A 22,805-nucleotide genomic window follows, 5' to 3' on the forward strand; every position below is an offset into this window, starting at 1 on the left:
TCACCTCCATATGATAAGCGAACATATTGCAGAACTAGATTGCTTCCCTCTCGCAAACCCACAGATTGCCGTCGCATATGACAATCTAAAAGCCGCAAGTTGATTTGGTAATCTCGGCCGACTTATGCACTTTGAACGTGGAGTCCGCTGTCAATTGCGCGGGGTCACATATTAATAGTGTGTGGGGTAGAGCAAGAGAGACAACGCGGGCAGATCCATCGAAGTGAATGTCATGCCAAAAGGAAACAACCAAAATACCGCGCTCAATAATGGTTCGATCCATCTTCAAAACGTCACGACAACGAGCACTGGTACCTTCGGAGAATCTCGAGGGAATATCATCACGAATTGTATGCATAAACTCGAGTCTAGAGAGAGGCTTGTGGTCGCCAAGGTGAAGCTACCCTGCTGTCGTCACCAAGAAACTCTTTCAAGACTTTTAGTGCTTCCAAGTCCATCTTGTTTGTTTGAGACCCCTCGTTTTGGAGGCGCAGTCGACATTGCTTCACGTGAGTTGCGCTGCTGTGTCACATTGGCAGAGCTTGTCTGTCATTTGGATGAAACATTAAGATACAGGATAAGGCATCGAATGTGACCTCATTTCGCTTGGTCTGGCCTGCGGTGCATCTTATGTTGAGTAGCAAGAAAGAGAAGGAAATGGTACGAGCAAACCTAGAGATCTACCAACAGCCATGCCGGCGGATTCTTGCTCGCCGTGATTCTCTACCTTATGCTAGATCAGACAGATGCGGGGTGTGCACTTTTCGCGTTTCTGCAGGGATTCGACGAGTCGTAGGCCGTGGAATCAACGTGGGGTGCAGAATATCCCCAAGCCAGACATTAATCCTATCCAGAAAATAGTGAAGAACGTGGAGGGCCAAGATGCGGGGAGACGCCAGAAACGACTAACGGAAAAGCCACCAGAAGCTTGCGAGCACGACACCTAGTCTCCATTGGCCAACCACCCACGCAACAACCAATTCTTGGCCCTCATCTCGGCTCGCCGTCTCGAGAGTTACAGTGCTGCACCACTCGTCTTCCGGATCGTGCCCCACTCGTGACAATCGTTTTGTCCGGTCTTGATCTGCGGCAACGTGATTCGGGAAAGGGAGGTTTGGTTCCTGAGGGACCAGCTTTGGAGATCTCTCTTGGTAGAAGGGTATATATAAGCCATGGAGACCACGTAAGTATGTTTTTGTATTCTTGAGTGGATAGACAAGGAAAAGAAGAACAGGAAAGGGGGAAACAGATACCTCTCTTCTTCCATCTTTACCCCAATCATCACATATCAACACAAGTACGTCATTGTGTTTGGGACCAATCGCTCACGATGCGTTCCAGGAACAACATCTTGGCGGCCCTGCAATGGCCTGTCTTGTTTAGCAACCTCATTAAAGGAGGCCAGGTTCAAGCCCAGAACTGCTCGTCTGCAGCCATCACGGCTCCCACGCTATATGGAGCCGAGATCCTTAGCATCGATGCTGTTCCCTTGACAGACTTTGCTCAGCCCATCTTGCAGCCAGAGAACTCATGGTTCCCTGTCAACGTTACCGGACTAGATGCTTGCAATGTAACTATAACATACACTCACCCCGGCTACAATGATACCATCCACGCCTACTACCTATTACCGGCGAATTGGAACGGCCGTTACATGAGCAATGGTGGTGGTGGCTATGTCACCGGTGGTGATTTGACAGGCCTTGCGTTGTCCGCAGGCCATGGCTATGCCGCTGGCGGTACAGATGGTGGCCACTCGGCAACTGCCAACACTTCATCCTGGGGTCTCAGCTCACCAGGAAATGTCAACTGGTTCTTGCTCCAAGACTTTGCCTCGGTCTCGCTCGCCGATGCAGCCATCATGGGAAAGCAACTCGCCGAGTCCTACTACGGCACTGCGCCCGAGTACTCCTACTGGGCTGGATGCTCGACAGGTGGTCGCCAAGGATACATGATGGCTCAGCGCTACCCCGAGATATTCGACGGCATCCTCGCCGTGGCGCCGGCCATCAACTGGCACAAGTTCCTTATGGGAGAGTACTACCCACAGCTTGTCATGAACCTGCTCGGTTACTACCCTAGCGCGTGCGAGTTCAGCGCCATTGTTAATGCGACCCTCGCCGCGTGCGACAACCTCGACGGCGTTGTCGATGGCATCATCTCCCGCCCAGACATCTGCACCTTCAATATCTCCTCCGTAGCAGGCAAGCAAGTGACCTGCCCCGACGGCAGCTCCACCACTGTCTCCTCGGCCGCCGTCAAGGTCGCCAAAGCAACCTACGAGGGCGCCAGATCCAGCTCGGGCAAATTCCTCTGGTACGGCCTCGAGATCGGCTCTCCCCTGGTCCCCCTCGCCGGCACGACGTGCAGCAACGGCAACACAAACTGCACCTCCGTCGGCGGCTTTCCCATCCCCCCAGACTGGATCCGCACCTTCGTGCTCGCCAACACAAGCTACGACGTGACAAGCATGAGCCACGCAGACTACGACCGCGTCTTCCACAACTCCGTGCAGCGCTTCGCCTCCATCATCGGCACCGACGACCCGGACCTCTCCGAATACCGCGCCAGCGGCGGCAAGCTGCTCACCTGGCACGGGCTGTCGGACCAGCTCATCCCGCCCGCCGGCACCAGAGACTACTACTCACGCGTGAAGCAGCTCGACCCCAACGTCGCAGACTTCTACCGCATCTTCGAAGCCCCCGGCGTGCAGCACTGCGGCGGTGGCGCTGGCGCTTACCCGGGCTATACCCTCGACGCGCTCGTTGCGTGGGTGGAGAACGGCACCGCGCCTGCTACGCTCAAGGCGGCCGGCGTGACTACTGACGGCGCGCCCACGACGGCTCTGCTGTGCCAGTATCCGCTCGTTAACGTCTACATGGGCGGCGACGTCAATGCTGCGGCTTCGTACAAGTGCGTCAAGAGGACTTCGTCGAGGCATCAGTAGAGTTGGGAGGACCGGACAGGCAGAGAGAGAGAGAGAGGATTGAGATTGACGCGAACGGAAAAAGGGGGCGAAAAATGGTTTGATTCGCTTCTTGTGTGCTACATAATTGTTCATAATCAAAAGAATTGAAGCCTCGATCTTTATCCACTCCACCTCAGCAGCCTGACATTGTAAAAGCGCATCGCTTGACCATGTATCTATCCGTGCCATTTCGAATGACACTTGTAAGAAAAAGGGGACTGAAACTCTTGGATTGCCACTTCGTGATCTGCACTCTGTGATTTGAACTCTTGATTCTTTATTCTTCACTCTTGACTATCTGTTATTCTTCTCGACGTCTCATTCTCTCATCCTTACAAAACCATCACAGCAAGTCACGCTCTCGTCCGGCATCAACACAAATGAAGAAACCCCCGCACCACAATCATGATACTCAGCCGACGATGCTCTCCTCCTGTCGGACTCCACACCGGACGCTCCTCCTTCCTCGGCGACGACTACTGCGCTACCATCACCAACCGCAGAGTAGGCGTCTGATGCGCTGGCAACAGAGGCGCAGCAAGTGACGAGCGGAACACCCGACTCGGCAGAGACGGCTCTGACGATGCCTGTCGGCGGCAGGGTGAGTGGTGCTGCTAGACCCGACTCGGAGAACGAGACGCGGCATGTTCTCGGTGGCGGTTGTGGCTGGTCTGGACTAGAAGAAGAAGAGTTCGTTCGTTGGCCTCGTCGTTCTCTGGGCTGTGTGTTGTGCCTGGCGTGTCTTTATCGCCGGCTGCAGGGGTCGGAAAACAGACGTGTGGCTTCTGGAGCGCGATAGGATCTTGGCTCTGTATTGCCTTACATGGCTCGCGACACTGCCGCAGCTGTCGCCACCGCCGTCGCAGCTTTCTTCGGGGATGTCTTGGTCAAACTGGATATCCTATCCCGTGCTTGAACCTTGTCGCGAACTGACACTCCCGTATGCGCTCCCGCTGGAACTCAGACTTCCGTTCTCGCTGGCTGGTGTCTGCGGGGTGCCGGGCTCGAGAGAGAGTTGCGATCTCAGCTGCATGATCCAGTCGTGTTGTAGCAGCTCTGCAGCAGAGATTCTGGTGGCCGGGTTGCGTTCGAAGCATCTTTGCAAAAAGTCCAATCCCATCTCCGAAAGTTGATCGGGAGATGGCATCTGAGGCGGGTTACCTTGAGCAATGTTGAACATGATGGCCCACTCGTTGTCGAGAGAGGCCCACGGTCGGCGGCCTGTGGCCATCTCGAGGATGACACAACCCAAGGACCAGATGTCGGCGGCACCGTGTCGAGACGTTGCCATGGATCCGCCCTTGATGACTTCGGGTGACATGTACATGGGCGTTCCGGTCATGCTACCTTGTCCGGTGTTTCGTCCCGTGGGATCGGCGACCAAGGTCTTGCCTTGCTTGGCGATGACTTTGGCGGCGCCGAAATCAACATATTTGATCACGCCCATATGGTCCAGCAGGATGTTGTCGGGCTTGATGTCGCGATGGACGACACCTGCGTCGTGGAGGTATGCCAGACCCTCGAGCATTTGCAGAGCGTAAACTTGAATCACAGTCTCGTCTTCGATGCGACCGTGCTCCAGCAATCCCGCCAGAGAGCCGCCGCTGCAGTACTCCATGAAGATATATACCTTGTCTCTGTGGGGCTCTATGCCGTAATACGAAACGACGTTGGGGTGATCGAGGACTTGTAAGACGCCCATCTCGTCGCGGATTTGTGAGACAATGGTCGGGATAAGTTGTGGATCCTGCAGACGAATTTCCTTGACCGCCATGAGTTGACCAGAGTCGAGGTTGATGGCTGCATACACGGACCCGAAAGTGCCACCACCGACGTACTGTCCCTGCTGCCATCGGAGAACGACATTTCCGGCAGAGGCAGAAAGATAGGTCAGGGCGCGATCGGCTTCGTTGGAGTCCTCCAGCACTCGTCCGAGGGCTTGTCGTTCGGCCTCGCGTTCTTTCCGGTAATCGTCGATGGCGCGAAGCTGATCCAGCCACTGCTCCCGGACAAGCGCAGAAGACTCTTCGTCGTCCTTGAGTCTGCTCACGTCGAGTCTCAGCTTGCCGGCCATGGCGTCCAGTCTCTGTTTCTCCGCCTGTGCGGCGACGTTGGATCGAGCGCCCATGATGTCAAAGTGACTGATGAGCAAAGACATGCACCCTGCAACTTTGGCGCGAAGCTTGGCGTATTCGGCTTCGCTGATGGACAGGATGTTCTGTCCTCGGGTCATGACCATGGCAAATTCGAGGGCGACGACGGCCCATCTGAAAGTCTTTCTGTCCGAAGCGACGCAATCATCGCACACGAAACTGACCCAGTCCAAAGCGAGTCTCGTCATTTTAAGGTTATGATAAGCGCGACGATTAGGATCCATGTAGAGAATGGAGCGTTGTCCGAACTCGGTGGCGAATGCGAAACATGTCTGGATCAGCTCCTGAGTCTGGAGACCATGCGTCTGACGTCTGACAATCTCGACGCTGTCCATGATGGTGTTGGACAGCTTGTAAGCAGTACGCTTGATTTTCTGCAGCTCAGTGTTGACACGCGAGAGATTCGCCCGCTGCGGTGTGATGACGCTCAGATCCATGGCAATGCCGGTGGTGAAGGAGATGTTGGCGTTTATGAGACGTTGCTGCGAACCATCGGCCACAATGCGCATGTAGCCGGTCTTGATATCAAAGTAGGGTGCCTTGAAGCCAGTCTTTTCCATGACGGGGCCGTCCCAGTACAGCGTGTTCTCAGGCTTGAGAATCAGGACATACGGGTTCGAGGGGTCCTCTGGTGTTTCTTCGGCGTGGTAGCAGATTCCCAGCAAAGACTCGACATCTCTCGGGCGATCGTGCAGGGCAGGCGAAGCGATGATGTAGGTGTTGTTATTGTTACCACCGTTGCTGCTGCTGCTGCTGCTGCTGGTCTTGCTGTCCGTGGACGGATCGGTCTCGACGAGGAAATGACCGGAGAGGACGAGAGCATCGATCAGGTCGCGGAACTGGTGAGGGTCCATGTTGATGCTGTACTCGGTGGCATTCTCGAAGCGTTGAGTCAGCATCCTGGAAAAACGGAAGATCTTTCGCTGTCGCACACGGACGGAGTCGAGGATGTTCTTGTAGCGCTTGTCCATTTCTGCTCCGGCGACTTCGTCGGGTCTCTTCTGTAGCTCTTTCTCAAAGTGAACGGTGAGTCGAGACAGCGAGCGTGAAGTGAGAGAACTGAACTGCTCGGCAACCTCGACGTCGCCCCCCTCGAGATGTCGCCCCAGCTCGTTGCAGAAGCCCCACTCCTGCTCCAGGATCTCGGCCTCCTTGAAGGTGTTCTTGTTGGCCGACAGCTTCCAGTTGAGCATCTTGAAGTAGAAGCGCACGGCTTCGAGGACGATTCTGTCAAAGGCCTCGTCGATGCAGGGAGGCAAGTCCCAGCCGGGCTCGGGTTGTGCGGCGAGCAGATATGCCTCCTTGACGCGGACGGCGAGCTTGAGCAGGATCTGGAATTGCAGAATCATCTGCTCGGCCATCATGACGCCCTGCTGGGCAGGATCGCGCATGCGCTTGGCGTAGCCCAGACGCACCTTGATGATCTCCTGCACGAGACGAGAGGGGAAGTTGATCAGGGTCAGCAGCTCTTCGATGTACGGCGGCAGATGTCTGTCGGCGAAAGCCTCGGCGTTGGCGATGAGGGTGGCCTTGGCCTTGTCGATGACGGTGTTGATGACGTGGAACAGACCGTTCGGCTTGCCGTTCTCCTTCTTCGACTTGTCCTCGTCGAACAGAGACTTGAGCCCGTCCTCCTTGAGTATGCGGTCGATGAAGGTGGACTCGTCGATGATGCCGCTGTTGTGCTCGCTCGAGGTCCGAGTGCGCGGCTTTGTGAAGTCGAGCTCGTTGTTGCCCACCCAGGACTGCAGGATGCTGAGCTCCGTGTTGATGAGCTCCGTCGTGTTGTGCCAGGAGAGCACGGCGTCGCAGCTGTCGCGGTAAGGCTGCGAGGCTCCGCGGGGGTTGGCTGCCTCAAAGGCCTGACGCGTGGGATAGAGACCCTCGATCTTCTCGATTTTGCTCACGACGTCTCGCACCTGCTCCAGCGGCGGCTTTCCCACCTCGACCTCGCCCTTGATCTCGAAGGCGATGATGTCCTCGATGGTCTTCTTGATCTTGCTGCGTCCGTCGTCGATCATCCTGCGCTGGGCGGCCATGGAGCGGCCGCAGACTTTGGCGCGGATTCCCACCCAGACTTCGGTCCACAGCGTGTTGTCGCCCTGTTGCTCGGCGCCTCCGATCAAGCGCTTCTTCTCTTGTTTGACCACGTCTCCCGTCAGCACGTTGGCCAGCATCGAGTGCCACTCCAATCGTTCTCTGTTCTCGGGGATCTTGAGCTCTTCGAGCGACGGCTGCATGTCGTCGTTGCCGTACCACAACAGCGTCTCCTGGTCGTACGGGTCGTTCTCCACGTACTCTTTGGCGCCGGGTGACTCGCTGCCATCGAGGTCGTCCGAGTCGTCGCTGTAGGCCAGCCCGGGCGTCTGAACCTCGGGGAAGAAATCGGCATCGGCGGGCGCGTCTTGTCTGATGCGCTGCACGTAGGCCTTCTCTTGCGCGCGATACTCGGCGTTGGGATTCCGTCGCGTCCTGTGTGTCGATGTGTTGCGCCCTCTCTCTCTTTCTCGCGCCTGCGTGGTGTTGAACGAGTACTGGTGCGGTCGTCGAGCGGGGTTGTAGGCGTTGCTGGGCTGGCGCACCGCACTGGGTCTCGTGCTGACGGCGGCACTCGAGGCAGCGGCGGCGGGCGGCGGAGGCCTCGTGCCCTGAAGGCCGTTGGTCATGAGTTGTGGAGGATGCGGGTATTCCGGGCCGCCTGTGCCATTCGGACCTGCCCCTGCTCCCGCTCCCGCTCCTGCTCCTGCTCCTGCTCCTGCTCCTCCTCTTGTGCGCGGCATGTTTGCCTGGGACCAGCCGTAGCCTCCTCCGGGCATCATGGGCGAGTGGGAAGGATCCGGGGTGCCACCGATGCCGTTGATGCCATCCGACATTTGCGGATAGGATTGCAACGACTGCACGGCGCCAAAGTCGTGCTCGTCGAAGCCGGCGTCGCCCCCGCCTGGAGCTCTCGTGTCGTCTGGCACGTCTGCATCAGAGCCCGCGCCTCTCGCGGTATCGTCGCCGTCCGTGTTGTATTCTTCAGAGCTCGCCGTGACGTCTGTCTCGGAGGAGTCGACAGTGGCCATCTCCGGTCGTTGGACGCCGTGGCCCTCCATGATGCTGTTGACGACCGTCTTTGGCAGCGAAGCAGATGTGGCTGCCGAGACAATGTCGTGAGCGCCGCCCGGTGTCGCGAGGGTCTCGGTGGATGGGAAGCGGAAGAGGGATACCGGTCGTGATGGCGGGTGAGGATAGAAGTAGCTGCGATCGTTGACGCTGCTGTGGCCGGATGCTAGAGAGTGCCCTCGACGATGCTGGTGTATCGCAGCCGGAGATCTGCCCGGTGAGAGGGAATACTGCGCTGGCGATGAGAGCGCTGGAGACAGAGGTGTGTAGGTATGAGGGAAGGGATAAGAGGGTGGCGGAGAGGGTGTGGGGGGGGGGTTTTGCCGTCGCTGTCGTTGTTGTTATCGTAGGGGCCGTAGAGACGGTGGGCGCTGCGGTGGCGGGAGTGGCAGCCGGAGTGGCAGGAATGTATTGGAGATGTTGATGATTATGATGACTGTGATGACGATGCTGATGAGGCGATGAAGGATACGAATGGGACGAGGGATCCTGCGTCTGGGTCTGAGTCGTGTCGTCGTTGTCGTACTGTAGGTATTGTGGGTGTGGAGAGTCGGTCGTAAATGTGGTAGTACGATCTGCTCCTTCCTCTTGCCCTTGCTCTTGCTGCTCTAAATCGGCAGGTGCAGTGTCGGCAGCTGTGGTAGTTGGGGCAGGAACAAGATCATTGCTGTCATGGACGTGATGTTGGTCGTCCACGTTCGGCGACGACGACGACGTCGACATTGGCAACAGCAACAGCAACAGCGACTGCAGCTGCTAAACCTTGTAAAGTGGGAAAGTCTAAAATGGCTGACTTGTGGGACCCAAGGGGAGGTTAGTTTGTTAGTGACAAAGGTAATCCCTGCCCTGCGCAGCGTCTTGACTCTCTTTTCGTCTCTGTTTCTTGTGTCACTCTGCTTTTTCACTCGTGTACTTGCTACATAGACCCGTCCGACCTGGCTCTGGCGAGCACTAATAGGCTTGCAGAAACACAAGTGGATACCTTTGGATAACCCAAAGAGGGGGACGGACCTTTGTTGCCGATGTGTCCGCCCTTGAGCCGCTTGAACCTTGTTTCGTCTGTGTATTGTACAAGTATGGTTTTAAAGCAGAAGATATCGTACTGTAGATACTCGAGAGAGGATAATACTGAGTGTATAGCTAATCCAATTGTCCCTCCTCTCTCCACACGAGACGGATTCCTTCAGAGCATGAGATAGTCCACCCTGCCTGCCTCTACACCATCCTGTTCCAAGGCACGAAATCGACTAATTGTTGGAACTTGGGCGAAATGCGTTGGCCCGCCATGTCCCTCCCCGCCAATCTCCCCCCAATTCAGGTCACTGATACATGCGATCGTCGTCCCATCTGATCACTAAAGAAAAAAGCACTTTATCCGGTCTCAATCAACTTTTCTGGCTTTGCCACGTCAAGCAAGCCCTGCTGCGATCAATGTGGCTGACCTGACTGACCCCCCCGTGGCTGATGGAAATGACAAGTCGACCTTCAGCTTGCGCTCTCTGTGCGGTGGCGGCTCAAGAGAGAAAAAGTGGGAAAGCATGGACCTTGCGCGCTGCTTGTGCTCCACACTACAGTTACAGATATAGACAATCCAGATGATTGGGTCTATTGGTCATGCTGCTTCTTCGTATTGTACTGTAAATTAACAAGAAGCAAACAAAGTAGAAGAAATCATAAGACATGACGGATGTTTTGGTATTGGTGCAGCAGAAACACAAGTATATAACCTTTACCAGACACACAAAGTGTGTACACACCAAGATTGGAAGCCATCTAGGCTACCGGGACACGCAAGAATGATCCGCCTGACACAACGACCATAACGCGCATCTCCATGTCGCTTAGTCGTCATGCCGTCCCGTCCTCTTTATTTCAATCCGAGTCCACTGCACGCTCCTTCCGTGCTGTAAAAGAGAAATGACATCTAGTGCTCCTCTCATGTCCTACAATATTTATGCTACACAATATACAATGTCACAATATTTCATACTACGGCAAGGGGTCAATCTCCACCATACTCGCCAAGGGAAGCATTACTCGAGCGCTGATGATATGATGAACACGACGGATTCACTGCTGCACGCCTCTTGTACAGTGGAAAGATTATTTGAGAAATGCAAGTGCCTATGAGCGTTAACGGGCATAGAAAGCGGGTGAAACGGGAGCAGACTCATGCAGCATGCAAGCTTCAGAATCCTGCAGCCTCAAGAGTGGATCACGATTACTATCGACTGTAGAGAAGTCGAGCAGGCTATTCAATCTTCACAAATCTTTTGCCTCCAGACGATGGAAGTGACAGAAGTGTATCTACATACGGACAAACCATCAAGTAGAAAGAACAAAAACATTTTCCATCGCCACCACTCCTTGTAACCCAGACGAAAAGTAGAGTAAAATGACAGAACGCACCTTTCGCAACTTCACAAAAGCCCAAGCCCATTCCTACGCCTCGGGGCGCAACATCTCCTACCCGCCAGAGCTCTACGACACAATACTGAGCTATCACAACAACAACAACAACAACAACAACAACAACAACAATGACCATGATAATAACAACACCCACTTTTCCCCCGAGCCACAACAGGAGGAAGAAGTACAATCCCACCTCTCTGCATCCGCCCATACGTCTCCCTCGAAGCAGCTCGATCTCCTGCTAGATATAGGCTCGGGAGCAGGTAAAGTGATCTATGACCTCGTGCCTCAATTCTTCGCCCGGGGAATAGGTCTCGATCCAAGCGAGGCGATGATCGAGGCGTCGAAGCGAGATGCTCGGTTCGCGGTGGTCAATAATCATCTTCCTAATGCAGACAGCCCGAAATGTGTGGATTTCGTGCTTGGAGAAGCAGAGAAGTGTGCTGAGGTATTGCTTGGTGGTGCTGGACTCGGTGTAAAACCGGGGAGTGCGGATGTAGTCACCGTTGCTATGGCTGTATGTTTCCTTTTCGTTCCTCATATATATTCACCTGCTTAGATGTGACGGATTGTTTGTGCAGCTCTCAGAACACTCACTGACGGGTCTTGGGGAGACATATAGGCGCATTGGTTCGACATGCACCAATTCTATACCAACGTCGCCAAACTACTGAAAAAGGGAGGCACGCTGGCCATGTGGACGTGTTCCTCCATCTACATCCGTGAGTGCATCTTCCTCTCTTACATTCGCACCAGTAGCCATATCCTTGACCAGCCAACCGCCAACCTCCAACTCAACTAATCGCAAACAAAAGACCCATCAACCCCCCGCGCCCCAGCCCTGCAATCCATAATCAACACTCTGAAAGACAACATCCTGCACCCCTACGAAGAACGAGGCAACGCTCTAGCACGAGACTGCTACGCCTCCCTTCCCTTACCATGGGTTATCCCGCACGACGCCAATTCACCAGATCAGCAAGCAGAAGATGAATGGGACAAACCCTCCTTCCGACGCCACGACTGGGACCTCTCCGGCTCACCCTCGCGCACCATCTCCTCCTCTACTGGCCAAGTCCTCTATTCGCACTGTGGGACAAGCAGTGATGCGTTCATGTGCCAGCGCCTCGTCAAGCCCTCTGATATCGCGCGCGGAATGGCCGCGTCGAGTATGTATGTGCGCTGGCGCGAGGCGCATGCCGCTGCACTCGAGAGCGGGGAGGTGAGGGATTGTTTGGAGGTTGCTGTGGAGGGGATGGAGGGGGTTTTGAGGGGGGGAGGGGCAGGGGAAGAGAAGGTGCTGGTTGGGACTAGTTGTTCGTTGCTTTTACTTCGCAGGGCATGAAGGATTATTCGACATTGTTGCGGCGGATTGTGAGTGAGTGAGTGGGATGCGGTAGATCGGTATATTGTGGGCTATCCTTGGCTATTATCTGGAGCTGTCGCTGGCTTGAGTATCAAGACAAGAAAAACAAAAAGTCGCGGCCGTTTTGAATGCATGTATCTTCCCCCTCAGTTCACCATCCTCCGCCGCAGTTCCGGCGGTGCGTCAAGTGGCGAAATCGTCGTTCCATTGCCGTTAGCGTCAGGCTTTGTCTTCATCTCACCCTTCTGCCCACAATACTCCAGAACGACCTCGATGACCGGTTGCCTGGTCTCGGTCCAGTCAAATACCTCGGCGTGGTCCAAATCTTCGAACCACAACACATCCAGCCCCTTTCCAACCCACTCTCTAGACTTCCAGTCCCCGGTCTGCTTACTCGCCTCGTTGGCATCGGTCAGATACTCACCTACGTGCTTCGTATTGACGATCAAGTCTCTGCCGCTGAGCACGACAGTGACGTTACGGTGCGCGCCGAGGTCTTCCTTCCAGATGATGTTCTCCGACCAGAAGAATGTGCGCGACAGCGTATGCGCTACTCCTATGTCTTTGGATGCAAAATAGTCCAGTCTGTGCTCGTTGGAGTTTACAGGTTTGCGACGGAGCTATGAGTACGATATCAGCATGACATGCACGACATCAGAAACTATACAACAGCAACACCGGACTTACAAAGTTGTATGCAACGTCGGGGAGATGGAGCAAGAAAGTCACTGGATCAATGAGAACAACCGGACCGATTTTCTTCTCAAGGACAGGCGAGTGGAGAAGGTGAGTAGTGATGACGCTTCCATATCTGTGGCTCTCTTGGTCAGCACTTTCCGCAAGAACAAAGAAATATACACGCCGAGTCTACTCACGAATGCGAGACCAGCACGAATTGATTCCACCCGTGTGCCTCCAAGATCTTGTTGATCTCGGCACACATTGCAGACTTGTCCAGCGCGGGTCCGGTGATTCTGAAGCTGACAGGCATTACTTCGATGGCAATGATGCCCACTCTGCCACCATCGGCGGGAGAGCTCCTGTTACAGTCCTCGTTCAACTCCCCGAGAAAGGTGACATAAGGGTACAATCCTATGCCGATTCCATGAATGAAAAGAATAGGCAATCGTGTCTTGGACGTATGAGGACTATGCCAGTACGTCAGAGTCCCAGATGGCGAGACGTTCTTCGCGAACACATTGTGTGGTCGATATGGGAAGACCGAGAGGAAGCGTCGCAGCGGAGCGCGATGATAGTGGAAGTTGAGCATATACATGCGTACTGAAGTCGATGAATCGACTATGAATACCAACTACAAGTGAAGTGGAAGATTAGTCGTGAGCAACACACGAGAAAGATGTTTTTGGTCGCGGGGCCTAACATCAATACTAAGGGAGCATTTCTTACCAAATACCAGAACAAGCTGCGGTGCAACATCTGGACCTTGTCAAATGTGAGTCGTAGGCACTCTGCCTTGCCCCATCCAGGCTCCAATTTCTTGCCTAGCGCTTGCTCGGTAGCAAGAGTGTATTCCTCGACTTCGTCATCGCTCGTTTCAGAAGGCACTTCTGTCGCCAAAAATGCCCAGCGGATGAAATGTTTGACATTTTCACGTTTGATTTCAGATGCCGGGCTGTGCAAGAACCACTTCGACAGATATGCTTCAATATCGGGTACATTGGCCATGCATTTGTTGAATAATTCTCGTCTCTGCTCTCGAGACGGAAGCTCGGGATGGACAGCAGGCTTCTGCAGGTGGTACCTTAGTGGGATGAAGACTAGTACATAAAATAGTGTTTCCGCCAGAAGCCATGCTTCTAGTAACCGGGGTATAATAATTCCATGTGGTCGTGAGATGACACTGCCAATGTATAAAAGAATACAGAGTGGTGTGAGCCAATGTAGAAAGAAGATACAGGCTCGGATGAAAAGGTATCCCGGTAGAGACGGGCCCATGATTTAGTTATTGGTCCGAAAGTCTTGAGTTGCTGAAAGTAGATCAAGAGCAGGAAAGGCTAATGGAAAGCAACACAAAGGAGTGTGCGACGACAAAGAGGCTTATATGATAGCCTTGTAAGCTGCCGTACAGCGAGCTGTTGATAAGAATATAATATTGGTGAGATGCACTCAGTAAATGCCGGGAGGCCTTCGTGCCTGCGGTACTGGGTGTATCTTGTGTTCGACAATCCACAGATCCTCTGCGCTGGCCGGGGTTTTCTTCAAAGACGCGAATAACAAGATACTATTGGGCAACCGATACCAGATCCATGTCAGAGGTGTCTCGGGAGTTGGTTTTGAGCAGATAAGCAAATCTCTCACAATCGTCGTCTGATAGAAAGTTGCACATGCAAACGGCGTAGGACTGCGGCTCTTTCACAACACAAGCGGGCAGAGATTTGTGAGCAAGCATCATCGTCACCTGATGCGTCATAGGCTACCATTTTTTGTCAAATACCTTGTTTTGATGTACAATAATGTGGTCCGAAGGCGATTCTGTGAAAGAACAAGATTACTGGCTGTCTTGATGGCTTCTAAGTCTACGCTGATTATATCTTGTTTGTTGTTTTGACTGAAGTATGGGTTTCGGCTATCGATAATAAAAGCTCACTGGTGACCAGCCAATGGCATCGATGAACGGATTCACTCGTAAACTTGTACTGTATGGGTACTTCAACTTGATTTCAGAACTCGGTACAGCCGGATGATCTCCCTGCATGTGACAATGATCGAAACCCACTCTCTCACGACACATTCTTTCGCTACACACGCTTGCAATTCGGGTAATACTATAGTGAGAGATCACGATACACGACGCACCGCATGTGCGCCTTTCCCAACCTCACGTTGTCAGACCACAATGAAAGAATTTGGTAAGTCTTATGTTCGATAACAACTACGTCAAGTAAAACAACATGTCTTCCCAAAAAAAAAAAAAAACTACCATGTGGAAACAAGAGTGCTGCTCGCAAGTACATCCGACCTGCAGCTGAAGAGGGTTGTAAGGAGGGGAATGGGGTATCAATTTAGATCCAAAAATGTGAGTGCAGGTAGCAAAGACTTTCGTCTTCGCAAACCACGCAAGTGATCTACTGCCTCAAATGAGCAGAGTCACACTGCTCGATGAAGCGATAGATGCCCTCGAGGCCTTGATACTCGAGAGGGCTGGCGGCCGAGGCTGCGGCGTGGAAAGATCGAGATGGAGAGCTGTAATGCAGTGTCTCATATCCAGATGGCGTGGAAGGAGTGCTCTCGTCCCAAGGGTTGTCTTCTCCGATGGCGAGGGCAAACTCATCATCCGAACGAGCAGAGCATGTAGAGGAATGCTCGTCGCCAGCTTCGCTTGGGTTGGAAGGGGTGATCATGGTATGCCATTCCAGCTTTTCCTTGACCCGTCGAGATGGTTCATCAAACCACTGACCAACGTCATCTCCCTCCTCAAATCCACAATCGGCCTGGAAGGCGGTGGTGCTTGGGGCGAAGGGAAATAACAGAGCAATCTCAGTGCCGGCGAAGGCTTCAAAGTCCTGGTCTTGCACTACTACACCTCTCTGTACGCCCAATTCCTCGCACAAATTCTCGACGGCTTCCGCGTGGCATCCTGGGAAATGAACGCGAAGTTTGCCGGTGCTCTCGTACGTGATTGGCATATCACCCAGCTGTGAGATCTTCTTCAAATCGTTGAGCACGGCAGCGAAATCCTTGAGCGCACGAGAGAAGTCGACGCTCAAGACATCGATAAGACCGGAAGAGTTGATGTGGCTCTGCTCGTTCTCACTAGGAGTGTAGCGGGAAACACCATTCAACGAAGTGAGAGCAGTAATGGTAGGATTGACGCTGAAGTCAACGTAAGATCCAGGGGTCGCTCGGGGAACATTCCTCAATCTTCGTCCAGTCTCATCCTGCAGAATACTGATGGCCCTGTACTTCTTTTCTCCAGTGCGAGGGCTGACTCCATCAAAATGTGCCTTCTGTCCAGAAAGGAAAAAGGCACGAACGGCCTGAGAGACATTCTGCACCACCTGGCCCTGACTCGCCGGGCCGTGTGAGAAATATCGTGCACCACCAACACGACCTCCACCAAGTGAATACCCGCCTGCTGTTCTGCCGAGGGTACCCCCGGTGAGGTTAGGGCGCAGGGTGGAAGCGAAAGGAGCTCGGCCTGCTGAACGGCCGATAGCGCTGCTGATCGCCGACTGTGGATAAGACGCACGAACAGTCTGCTTGACACCAGCAGAGGGGAAATACTGCTCAGTGACAGACGAGAAGTGTCTGATTGCTGCATTGAAAGCAGATCGACGAGAAGTGCTGTACCATCGCCGGCCTTGGCGGAGACGAGCAGCTGGATGAAGTGGCTGCTTCGGCGTGTTGCGGACCAGCACTGGCTGCGCCTGGGTCTGGGCTTGCTTAGGAAGCGATTCCTTGATTGCCTTGCAGGCTTCTTTGTATGCAGACCTGTTGCAGCAACATCGTGTTAGTAAGTCATGATGTTATCACCCATTGACTTGGGTAGGTTGGGATGATACATACTTCCAGACTTTAGCATGCCTCGTCAAGAGGCTATGCCAATAGCCCGCGAGAGGCGGCATATTTGCGGCAGAGCAATATCAAGATCCTCTAATTAAGAGGAGAGCTGATAGAAAAACAGAAGGGAAGGAAAGTCAGAGATAGACCTGCATCATCACAAGTACGAGGTGCAGGATGGAGGATCGAGGGTGGCGAAGCTTATCGCTTATCGCGCTCCTGCCTCGGGATCCTCCAAGCAGTGACGTTCCGCCGATAATGTCCGACTTGTGACCGTTAAGTCCGAGATAAGCTAGTCCTTATTCGCACGCTCAGAGCAGCTTCATACAGTACAGTACAGTACAGGACAACACAGTTACAGCACATTCTGGACAACCTGGTCAACGGTGCAAGTAGTGAGGCAGTTTCCTGCCACGCCTTCTCATTTGCGATGCGCAGGGCACGTTCCTCGGGCGATAAGTCTTGGTTTGGTCAATCCGTGGCATCTCAAGGAGCCAGAAGTTGCATAGACAGCCTTCCGAGGATGCAGTAGAAGGAAAAAAAGAGAGATGAAACTTGCTCGACAGGACCAAGGAGCAGACAACGACAACACCAGTAGAGGGGAGCTTTTGGAGGACATATAGAGGGGACAGAAACGAACAAATGGCAAAACAAGTACAGGCAAGCACTGGTGATTATACCGTAGAGTATCATGCAAATAACAGAGCGAACAAAATCAACAACAGAAAAAGACTTGGGAGAGACAAAACAATGGACTTGCTCTGGGATTACATGAACACATCAATCTGAACTCGGAATCTTTTCCGCTCTGCTTTCTCTCTCCCCATCACTATACTCGCCCTCATGCCCATCGTAAGTAGAAACTCATCCCGTCCTGATCTCCATTCGCCGTGTTGATAACTTCGCTGTGCTTTGCATCTCTGTGGAATCGAAGACAAGAGTCTGACCGACCCGATTATCAAAGTAGTATGTATGGTGCGCCTTACGCTCAGCATAGAAGCGATTGTGCGATATCTCCATGTTTTCGGATTTTGTTGCCATGCTCCCATAAATTGAGCTTCATCGCGGGCCAGCTGGCTGAATAACTCGGGCGCCGTTGCTTGCAGAAAGATCAATGGACTTCTAGACCGATAGCTTTTGAATACGCTCGAAGGGGATTGTAAAGAGAATCGGCTTTGCTGCTTTTAAAATAAAACTGCGGCGATGTCAAATCGACGCCTGTGTGGATCAAATAAAGAAACGTGGCGCATGAACCCGTAACGAATACTCCAGACTCCTGCCATGCTTCTTTTTGTTTTGTAATCTGCCGCCCATGCGGCGGCAGCATGTTTGTACGTGTCTTGGTATGGTCTGCTTGCATATGCTGCAGAGGCCATGCGCTTCTGAGTAGAGGGGGAACGCCTAGACATCCCTCGATCTTAAAAGTTGGAAAGAAACCTTGGGCCAAACATCACTTGCGCATCTGATCCGATCTCATTGCAATTTATCTTCCGAACATACATTCCAGAAGATCATTGTTGTCGTAAATGACATGGTTGTGTCCAATGTCTTCAGCGAAGTCGAAGACAAAGGTAGATAATGAGTGCGTCATAGCACCAGCTAACCACCAGCCTACGATTCAAGCTCGACCTTCAGGCTAGCTGCATCAGGAGACACATCGATGATGTCGCTGAGCTTTTTGCGGTTCTTGAGGTTTGTCGCTCCATTTCTCCAAGCAGATCTCAGCTGCTTCAAAGCAGGCCGTTCGCCGCTGGCGTTCTCGCCTTGAACGTAGGAAACGTAGTCCCGGGCGACACGATCACGGACAGGAATCTGGCTGGCAGTTGCTTCGTTGTAGTACTTGAGCAGATTGGCCATGCCCACATTGTTGTGTCGAGACTTTGCATCCTGCTCCGCAAGACCACGGAACTCAGCATACATTTGAGCATTGAAATTGCGGATCAAGAAATGCGACCAGAATTGGTAGAGGACATCCATGTCGTAAGGGCAAGTGCCAGTGGCGGCGACCTTGCGTTGGGAAAGTGCCTTCTCATGTAGATGGGTATACATCTCGTGGCCTGCATCCGCAGGCAGGCTGTCGACAGGAGCCTCGCGATCCTTGACCCAGAAAAGTTGCACAGACGCGTCATCGACAGGCGTACCAGTTGCGGTCGTCTGGGCAGGTGTCGAAGCCTTGGGGGCGCTAGTAGGAGAACCTCCGTTGGTCAAGGCAGCACCATTCGTCTTGGGCTTGTCGGAGTCCTCGAAAATGCTCTTCGAGTCGATCGAGCCATCAGAAAAGGTGCGCGAGTTGGAGTTGTGGTAAGGTGGGCGCGGCGATGCACTCTTACGCACCACGACCGTCAACGTGACAAGGGCCTCGTTGGGGAACGTGTCAGCCTCGCCATCGGCATCTGCACCAACAACAAAGGGGGAAGCGTCATGTTCACGACCTGGCGATTTGACTTGGCGGCCTCTAGATTCCTCGGACCCAGCGTGCTCGCTATATCCAGGCTCCATACCATCAGGGTAGAAAGCAGGGGTCATCCCGTTCATGTGATATGGGGCTTCGGTAAATCGGCGTTCATATGGTCCGGCTGAGTGTGGACCTCTCGTGTAAGGCCCTTGCTCCAGTATGCTCAATTGAGGCGGCGCAGGCCGCTCAACTCGGGCCGGGCCGTCGTTCTGAGCTGAAGGGTCGCGTTCACTCATAGGAAGCACCCATCGCTCATGATCGCCAACCTTGCGAAGGCGATCACGACCATCATCACCTGTGCGTAGCTCGATGTTAGTAGATTGCAGGCACACGTACTTGATCAAGTCATAATCCGTAGTCAAGTTCTTGAGACGCTTGAAATCTGCAACAAAGCTGAGGAAAACGTATCCCTGGGAGTCCATGTGCTTGCGGAAGAACATGTCTTTGATCAAGTTGTCGACAGAGAAGTAGTACTCGATCTGCTGAGAGATCTGGGGCAAGAGATACATTTGCTCGATGAGTGGCTGGTAAGGAACAGGGGCATAGTTGCCATAGTAGTCCGGCATAGGCGCATAGCCGGGCATCATCTGCACGGGATATGCCGGGTAAGCTGTCTGTGCACGACCGAGGTCATCGATCGGGATGGACTGCGACCGCATGTTCGCTCCTCTATAGCCGTTGCGAGAGTTTTGAGAGTAGTGAGCACCACGCTGGGGTTGGTAAGGCGCGGCGTAAGCAGAGGCAAAGAATTCGGCTGGGAAGTTCTGAGAGGCGTGATTGTAGTGACCGTTACCGAGTCCACCACGATGACCACCTCTGCCACGTTTGCTTTTACCCTCACGGTAAGTCGGTGGGTTTGCTGAGCTGTCAAAAGGGCGGGATTCGCTACGACGCTCGGTAGACGAAAGCTTGGCATTTTGGCTCTCAATCGCTTCTCCATCCGCACCGGCACGAGAGGCGACGGAAGCACGTCTGGCAAGTGGATCAGAAGATTGCTTGTAGGAGTCGTGCTTTCCCCTCTTCGTGGATGATTGACGTCCAGACACCGTGGAGCCATTCACGGCGATTTCTGCACCGCTATCATGGGAAGTGCCATTCGCAAGCGAAACGTCTCCGTTAGTGACAACACCCTCCTGCGCGCGTGGCTCAAACGGCGCAGCGTCTCTCCAGTGGCTCTCGCTGCTTCCGCGAGCGGGCTTAGCTGGTGGTGGCATGGCCTCGCGATCAGCCTTCTCTGCCTGATCCTTGGATACCGACGACTCTGCGTTTGGCAGAGACTGAGCTCTAGCGGAAGCTCTATCGCCGGAATGACCGGCTCGACCTGACGCATGCGAAGCACCGCGAGCGCCACCTCTGCCTCCTCGGGGCGCTCCACGGGTAGGAAGAGAAGTTTCAAAGATGACATTGGGAGTGATGGGTAGTGTGTTCCAGTCACGCTTGCTCACAGGCTTGGCAGCCGGTATTTGGGCCTGCTCCTTGTCCGCCTTTTCTTCCTTTTCCTGTGCCCGTCTGCGCTCCTCCTCTCGTGCCGTCTCCATGCTGGGCCACGCCACCTCGTTGCTGGGCGCAGGTGCGTTTGCCGCAGGCGCAGAGCGACCCGCTGAGGCTTTCTTCTGAGCATCGTCTAGTCCTTGGCGACCCGCGTTGTTGCGCTCACCCCGTGCATTACCACTTCTGCCTTCGTGTCCCTGAGTCTGGGTCTGGGGCTGATCTTGACCATGAGTGGCGGTGGGCCCCGTTCTCTTCCTCGTGTCGCTGCTCTTCTGCTCCTTTTTCGTGCTCTCGGGCGCGCGCACAGTGCTGGCAGCTGGCGCAGATGGCTTCGACTGCAGAGCTTGCGCTCTCTGAGTCCAGATGTTGACCGCCGGTGGCGGCGCTTCCGTGAGCTTTGGCTTTGCAGCTTTGCGCTCTTTGGCCGGCTCCTCGCTATTATCTTGCTCGCCCTTGCTCTTGCTCTTTTTGGTCTCCGTAGCCTTGGCTATGGGCTCTGATGATTGAGACTTGCTGTCCCACGTGGACTCGGACGAAGCATTTTGCACAGACGATCCATCATCGTCCTTGGCGGATATTGAGGAAGCTGCTGCGTCAGGCGACGTCACACTAGATGCAGAGGATACTACTGGCTTCGACTCTCCACTTATTGAGCTCTTGGCTTTTGAAGTCTCGTCTGCTGCGATGGTCAAATCAGAGTTCTCTCCATCATTGCTGTTCGAAGTCACGTCTCCTGCAGGAGTGCCTGTTCCAGAAGATGTCTTGCTTGATGTTGGTGCTGGAGCGCGACCTTGTGCGGCTTGCGCATATGAAAATCCTGCTGCTGAAGACATGGTTGTCCGTTCTCTCAGATAGCTGGATATAGAGGGAAAAGTTGATCAAACGACTGGTGATCCGACAGATCAGTAGGCCCAAGAAGGGCGATTTCCAATGAAATCAATCGGAGACGCCGGAAACGCGCAAATAATTTTTGCTATTCGGGCAAGGTCAGACACAACGACCTCCCCGCACCCTGTCCGTACCGCCAATTCCCTTAGCGGGCTGTTCTCGGAGGCTTGCGCAGGTATGGATGAGTTGTTGATGGATGCGCGAAGTGGTTGTGATTCGGATGCAAGTCTCAGGTGACAGGATGACTCTGAGTCACTGCGAATCCGGTGTAGCGACGGTATAGACTGCGTTTGTCAGAGTGGTGACTTTAAGAAATTTTGTTTCTAACGCTTGTGAAGAAACAGCTTGTGTAGAGGAAGTGCAAAAACCACTGAAGAGGCAAGAAAACTACCTTCTCAGACACAATCTTGTGGAGTCCGCTCATCTGGCCAACAGATCATGATTGTAGTGAGAGAAAAGATAGACACATGCAGAAAGAACAGCATCAAACAAGGTGCAGAATCATGGATATGTCCGCAGCTTCATGGAGCTGAAGAAACGTACATGGAGACGCCCTGGTGGCAGATGGTAATTGGGATATTTGTGTATAACGCAGCAAGGCAGGGCAAAGCGAGGCCAGTATTATTTTCTTACCTTTGAATCGACAGTGTGTGCGGAGATGCGAAAGTCTCAGCAGGCAGCGGATAGCAGGAAATCAACAAGCCAGCTCCTTCACGATGACCGAAAAAGTACAAGGCAGATGCGTTTGGCGAAAAGATCAACTGAGCGACCACGGCCCCAATCGGAAGAGAAAGAAGACGAATTAGTTGCGGTGCAAGTGTGTTGCTTTGCCTTTGCGGTTCGTGGTTTTTCGGAGTGAGCACGGACCGGCAAGTGAAGACGATCGCGCAAAGCGGCTTTTCCTCGTGTGGCTTGTGGTTTGTCTGTCACCAAGTCTTGACCGCAAGAGAAGTCATGGAGAAGTGGGAATTGAGTATGTATTACAAAAGGGCAAACAAACGTGGGTCATGCAGAAGTAGCCGTGGTGTTACCGAGAGAGAGACACGTGGGAGACAATTCGGTGCCACAGATTCCCTCACTCGCAAATGGAGGCAGGTATAGGCATAGATCGAATGAGTCAAGTTGGAGACGACAAAGTATGAGTACATGGACTGTATGGGGCTGGCCGAAGAGGGGTATTGAGAGGCAGCTACTGACCCAACACCAAGATTACCTTACCTTGTTGTTACCTGAACTTTACGTACTGTATGCGGCCTTTAATGATTTGCTCCTGCATCCTGCTTGCCCCTCCAGAGTGGAGCTGTTGAAGGAGACAAGATGCCACTATTCACATCTCTACTGTGCGTGGTACTTGATCATGTTCTGAAGTACTTCAACTTGCCGTACTGCGCTGTACGCATTTCGGCTATAGTTTGCCTACCTTACCTTACCTCCGAGCAA

At 53.5% G+C, this 22,805-nt stretch overlaps 5 protein-coding genes across 7 annotated transcripts; 2 read left to right on the top strand and 3 right to left on the bottom strand.

Annotated features, from left to right (window-relative positions):
• Positions 1-1,172: 1,172 nt before the first annotated feature.
• On the top strand, positions 1,173-2,947 carry AAFC00_005431 (uncharacterized protein; the record flags this gene model as incomplete). Its single annotated transcript, XM_069345212.1, has 2 exons — positions 1,173-1,183; positions 1,342-2,947. 2 exons carry the CDS (start codon positions 1,173-1,175, stop codon positions 2,945-2,947), a joined length of 1,617 nt encoding a protein of 538 aa, XP_069203040.1.
• A 7,677-nt stretch (positions 2,948-10,624) lies between these two features.
• AAFC00_005432 (uncharacterized protein) lies at positions 10,625-11,989 on the top strand (the record flags this gene model as incomplete). Its single annotated transcript, XM_069348611.1, has 3 exons — positions 10,625-11,161; positions 11,267-11,366; positions 11,460-11,989. 3 exons carry the CDS (start codon positions 10,625-10,627, stop codon positions 11,987-11,989), a joined length of 1,167 nt encoding a protein of 388 aa, XP_069203041.1.
• Positions 11,990-12,156: 167 nt separating this feature from the next.
• On the bottom strand, positions 12,157-13,966 carry AAFC00_005433 (uncharacterized protein; the record flags this gene model as incomplete). The annotated part of the gene is made up of 4 exons (XM_069345213.1): positions 12,157-12,630; positions 12,698-12,821; positions 12,886-13,322; positions 13,418-13,966. 4 exons carry the CDS (start codon positions 13,964-13,966, stop codon positions 12,157-12,159), a joined length of 1,584 nt encoding a protein of 527 aa, XP_069203042.1.
• Positions 13,967-15,096: 1,130 nt separating this feature from the next.
• AAFC00_005434 (uncharacterized protein) lies at positions 15,097-16,596 on the bottom strand (the record flags this gene model as incomplete). The annotated part of the gene is made up of 2 exons (XM_069345215.1): positions 15,097-16,462; positions 16,538-16,596. 2 exons carry the CDS (start codon positions 16,594-16,596, stop codon positions 15,097-15,099), a joined length of 1,425 nt encoding a protein of 474 aa, XP_069203043.1.
• A 1,546-nt stretch (positions 16,597-18,142) lies between these two features.
• AAFC00_005435 (uncharacterized protein) lies at positions 18,143-21,310 on the bottom strand (the record flags this gene model as incomplete). Of its 3 annotated transcripts, none has more annotated exons than XM_069345217.1 (1): positions 18,143-21,310. In XM_069345217.1, one exon carries the CDS (start codon positions 21,308-21,310, stop codon positions 18,143-18,145), a length of 3,168 nt encoding a protein of 1,055 aa, XP_069203046.1. The 3 variants fall into 3 exon arrangements, with proteins under 3 accessions (XP_069203046.1, XP_069203045.1, XP_069203044.1); XM_069347801.1 differs by having other exon boundaries at positions 18,143-19,645; XM_069345216.1 differs by having other exon boundaries at positions 18,143-19,066.
• Positions 21,311-22,805: the final 1,495 nt, after the last annotated feature.

Source organism: Neodothiora populina (assembly GCF_041146345.1).
Source record: "Neodothiora populina strain CPC 39397 chromosome Unknown canker_contig_5, whole genome shotgun sequence".
NCBI lineage: Eukaryota > Fungi > Ascomycota > Dothideomycetes > Dothideales > Dothioraceae > Neodothiora > Neodothiora populina.